The following is a 5,497-nucleotide window of genomic DNA, read 5'->3' as shown; positions in this document are numbered from 1 at the left end:
TTGGAAATCACGTTTCGCCTTCATGCATGTACATCTGTCTTCATGATTCAGTTCAGATTGCTCTCCTACATAAAGTATTCCGCTATTCATGAAAGCACTGCCCCACCAACCAATCAACTCCTGAGGTTTCTTCATCAACCAATCAAATCCGCTGACAGTGGAAAGTGAGTGTGTAGTCCACACTAGCCAGATGGTTTAGCCAGCGCAGAGGAATAAACGTGTCTGACGTCCATTATGATGTCATAATCATCATCCATGAACGCAAACGACTCGTCCATGAACTATCAGGATTCGCCGACGAACCCAATCAGTGGACTCACCCAGGAACACACTAAGAGGACTTTAGGATTGAGTGTTCCGGTCTTATCTAAAGCCCTAACGATTTAAAACTGACCCCAGATAACGGCGATGCATTTGCAACATACAAGTCTCTGTATGTGTAACAGTCCATAGATTTCTAGATCAATTGTGTACTGTACGTCTGCACTGAAATTCAATACTCTCGCCCTCTCTCGTCTATATCGTCTATACCGCTTCCTCTCTCTCTCTCTTCTCTCCCGCTTTCTCACTCCCTCTCTCCTTTCCTCTCCCTCCTCTCCTCCTCTCCTCCTCTCTTCTGTCCATTCCCCTGATGTTCCTTAGGCGATGCTGAACATGGACTCCGAGCCCCGCGCTGCCCCTTGCTGTCTGAAGTTGACCCTCTTGGTGGCGGCGCTGCAGGCGTTCAGCTCCTCCTGCTCCGTCACGCGCTCCGGGCTGTCCAGAGACGAGCTCTTGACGGCGCTGTAGTAGACGGACGACGTCTTCTGACTGGGCTGCTTCTGGCTGCCCCCTCCGCCTAGCCCGCCGCGGGCGCCGCCCCCGCCCCCCCGACATCGGCAGAGCTCGCGGAAGGCGGTGCGGAACTTCTGGGACATGAGGTTGTAGATGATGGGGTTGATGGCGGAGTTGGCGTAGACGCAGGTGCGGCAGAAGAGCAGGAACCAGTCGTCCAGGTACGGAGGGTCCATCAGGGAGTTGACCACCACCAGGGCCCGGTACGGCAGCCACAGGAGGGCAAACAGAACCACCACAACCGCCAGCATCTTAGTCACCTGCAGAGGAGAGGACAGGAACACACAGCAGGGACACAACATAGATATTAGAAAGCTAGATACCTCACTGGGCTCCAGAACATAGATATTACAAAGCTAGATACCTCATTGGGCTCCAGAACATAGATATTACTAAGCTAGATGCCTCACTGGGCTCCAGAACATAGATATTAGAAAGCTAAATAACTCATTGGGTTCCAGAACATAGATATTAGAAAGCTAGATACCGCATTGGGCTCCATAACATAGATATTAGAAAGCTATATACCTCACTGGGCTCCAGAACATAGATATTAGAAAGCTAAATAACTCATTGGGTTCCAGAACATAGATATTAGAAAGCTAGATAACTCATTGGGTTCCAGAACATAGATATTAGAAAGCTAAATAACTCATTGGGTTCCAGAACATAGATATTAGAAAGCTAGATAACTCATTGGGTTCCAGAACATAGATATTAGAAAGCTAGATACCGCATTGGGCTCCGGAACATAGATATTAGAAAGCTAGATAACTCATTGGGCTCCAGAACATAGATATTAGAAAGCTAGATACCGCATTGGGCTCCGGAACATAGATATTAGAAAGCTAGATAACTCATTGGGTTCCAGAACATATATATTAGAAGGCTAGATACCGCATTGGGCTCCAGAACATAGATATTAGAAAGCTAGATACCGCATTGGGTTCCAGAACATAGATATTAGAAAGCAAGATTTACTCATTGGGCTCCAGAACATAGAGATTAGAAAGCTAGATACCTCATTGGGCTCCAGAACATAGATATTAGAAAGCTATATACCTCACTGGGCTCCAGAACATAGATATTAGAAAGCTAAATAACTCATTGGGTTCCAGAACATAGATATTAGAAAGCTAGATAACTCATTGGGTTCCAGAACATAGATATTAGAAAGCTAGATACCGCATTGGGCTCCGGAACATAGATATTAGAAAGCTAGATAACTCATTGGGTTCCAGAACATAGATATTAGAAAGCTAGATACCGCATTGAGCTCCAGAACATAGATATTAGAAAGCTAGATACCGCATTGGGTTCCAGAACATAGATATTAGAAAGCTAGATTTACTCATTGGGCTCCAGAACATAGAGATTAGAAAGCTAGATACCTCATTGGGCTCCAGAACATAGATATTAGAAAGCTATATACCTCACTGGGCTCCAGAACATAGATATTAGAAAGCTAAATAACTCATTGGGTTCCAGAACATAGATATTAGAAAGCTAGATAACTCATTGGGTTCCAGAACATAGATATTAGAAAGCTAGATACCGCATTGGGCTCCGGAACATAGATATTAGAAAGCTAGATAACTCATTGGGCTCCAGAACATAGATATTAGAAAGCTAGATACCGCATTGGGCTCCAGAACATAGATATTAGAAAGCTAGATACCTCATTGGGCTCCAGAACATAGATATCACAAAGCTAGATACCGCATTGGGCTCCAGAATATAGATATTAGAAAGCTAGATACCGCATTGAGCTCCAGAACATAGATATTAGAAAGCTAGATACCGCATTGGGTTCCAGAACATAGATATTAGAAAGCTAGATTTACTCATTGGGCTCCAGAACATAGAGATTAGAAAGCTAGATACCTCATTGGGCTCCAGAACATAGATATTAGAAAGCTAGATACCGCATTGGGCTCCAGAACATAGAGATTACAAAGCTAGATACCTCATTGGGCTCCAGAACATAGATATTAGAAAGCTAGATACCTCATTGGGCTCCAGAACATAGATATCACAAAGCTAGATACCGCATTGGGCTCCAGAATATAGATATTAGAAAGCTAGATACCGCATTGGGCTCCAGAACATAGATATTAGAAAGCTAGATACCAAATCGGACTCCAGGACGTGCTTAAATAGCACTGACATCTTTGGGGAGGCAACAATAACTGGAGGCCAATGGAGAAGCATGTGACTATGACGGGAAATCAGACAGGTGTCTCTGATAGCTGGCAAGATGTGTTGCCCATAGACAGTAAATGTGTTTGCCCCCAGCAATATGGCGGCCATGTTTACATATGCCACCTAATAGAACTCAGCAGACAATGCGGTATCTACAGTAGCTTTATAATATCTATGGGACAGACATGGTGCTGACACATGATGACTGAATACACCTCAACACCAGTAGGTGACCAAATGGAAATCACAGAACTGACCTGGGGTGCGTTTCCCAAAAGATGGATGCTGACTTGCTAACTAAGCTAGCAGCTATTTTGGTTTGGCAATACAGTTTCCCATTGGCAACCAACTAAGTTGCTAAAACTGTGCTATTGGGAAACGCACGTCTGAACGGAAGTTACAGAACTGACCTCTGTCCCTCTAGAACATCACTGTGGTGTGGGTCTTCAGTGGTCTACAGTGTGTGCTGTTAGCTGCATCTGGGTGTATGTAAGATTGGTAGATACAGTGCAAATTTAGAAATACAGTAACTAAAATGGTCCAATCCATCTCATACAGTTCGATTAAATCTGTCTGTGATGCGTGACTTCAAAGATCATAATGTATGTGCTAACACAGTTACAAGTCATGCCCTGACTTTGTTGGCTGCAATGCAATTCCCCATTGCCATGCAACTAAGCTGCTACTATGGTTTTGGGAAACACACTGACTGACTGCTTGTTGGCCTCTGCACTGTTGCACTTTCACTTGATTTGCCACTCTCCGCAGGTAAACCGAGTGTTTAAAAGATACCTGTTGGTGACTGGTATCTGATTTGGTTCCACTGTGCGGTAGCCTGAAACTGTGCAACATTTGGCAGCTTTAGAGGGGCTGTGCTTTGAGCTGTACAGTATCAGGGTCTGTGTGTACCTGGGTGGCCTCATGCATCTTTGCTGCCATTTCTATGTGTGTGTGTGTGTGTGTGTGTGTGTGTGTGTGTGTGTGTGTGTGTGTGTGTGTGTGTGTGTGTCCAGCTGATCTGTGTAAATGTCAGGGGAGATGAGTGCTCTCTAGGGCCCCCTGCTGGTTCAACACTCCTCATGCGGGACGCCCCCCGCTGCCCTTTCATGTTAAATGTCATGACCCATCACCCGGCTCCGCTGCTCAGCCAGTCTGTTCAGCTCACTGTGCTTATCACTGGCTCACTGTCTCTGTGCTCCACTGTCTCTGCCAAATGCACTCATTGTCTAGCCTGCTCCTACCATACTCTCGTACATTCATAATGTACAGGGAGTCTGCATGGCCACTTTCCATTGCCAAGTGTGAACCTCCTTGAATGCGGACACTCTGTTGATGTTTAAAACTATTGGATCTGCCCAGAGCCGCTCACATCTGCCATTCCAATCGCTAACGTTTGGTCCTGACGTGACATGCTCAAACTAGCGCACGACCTCAACGTCATCGTTCTCAGCTATTCCCTCTGTTTGCTGATTGGACCTGCACATTTTTGTCTTGAGAAAACCTGTGCATACTGTATACCGCAGACCCAGACAACGTACTGAAGGGAAATGAAAACTGAGCGGAAGTACGTAGGAAGGCGGAGCCGGGCTACTCATTGCCACTGACTGACTACATTCTGCTCCAATGGCTATGTACGAAACGGGGGAAAAAGCTGCCTTTTACTGTAAGATATCTAACAGCGGAGCGAGGCATCATGGCATGTCCGAATCAAAAATGCTACTTTATAAGATTCCTTCGTTTTGCCCAATTTTGAAAGCAATATAGATTGGCCATCCACGACCCCGAGGCAACATTTTGCTAGCCGAAATCCACAAGGTGTTTCGCTGTTTGGAAGCCTACCGTTAGGGTTAGTAGCCTCACTTGTCTCCAGAAGGAGATGGCGTTAGGGGTATGGATAGAGTTAGTAGCCTCACCTGTCTGCGGGAGTTCATGGCGCCCTTGTTGGTCTTGGCCCTTGCGCTTGGGTGCATGGTGCTGTTGGCGCGGCCCTGGTGGATGGACCCGTTGGTGCCCCCGTGGTCGGCCATGGGACTGGTGAAGAGGATGCGCGCGATGAGCCCGTACAGCACCAGCGCCACCAGCAGGGGCACCAGGTAGAACAGCGTCAGGTCCAGGAAGTAGATGGGCGTGTAGAGGTTGCGCGAGACGCGGTAGCCGCACGCCACCTGCACGCCGTCGGCGTAGCGCGTCTCCTGCACGTCCACCAGGAAGAACCACATGGTGCAGTAGAGCGCGGTCAGCAGCCACACCGCCGCGATGATGCGCTTGGCGCGCGCCACCGTGCACAGCACCTGCGCCCGCATGGAGTGGCATATGGCGATGTAGCGCTCCACGGTGAAGGCGGTGATGGAGCCGGACGACACGTTGATGCCCAGGTACTGCAGGTAGGTGATGAGCAGGCAGCCCCAGTAGCCGTACACCCACGACGCCAGCACGTCCGACACGTTGGGCAGCCCGGCCG

At 47.6% G+C, this 5,497-nt stretch overlaps 1 protein-coding gene across 1 annotated transcript in view; it reads right to left on the bottom strand.

Moving 5' to 3' along the window:
* Nucleotides 1-612: 612 nt before the first annotated feature.
* LOC134088261 (thyrotropin-releasing hormone receptor-like) overlaps nt 613-5,497 on the bottom strand; it is a 6,340-nt gene continuing 1,455 nt past the window's right edge. The window contains exons 2-3 of the mRNA XM_062542183.1: nt 4,950-5,497; nt 613-1,094 (exon numbers count right to left, since the gene is read on the bottom strand). The exon at nt 4,950-5,497 is cut by the window's right edge and continues 486 nt beyond it. Coding sequence (XP_062398167.1) covers nt 639-1,094; nt 4,950-5,497 — 1,004 coding nt within the window. The 3' untranslated portion in view covers nt 613-638. The remainder of the gene's footprint in view (nt 1,095-4,949) is intronic.

Source organism: Sardina pilchardus, chromosome 7 (assembly GCF_963854185.1).
Source record: "Sardina pilchardus chromosome 7, fSarPil1.1, whole genome shotgun sequence".
NCBI lineage: Eukaryota > Metazoa > Chordata > Actinopteri > Clupeiformes > Clupeidae > Sardina > Sardina pilchardus.
This window is presented reverse-complemented; position numbering and strand designations above follow the sequence as displayed.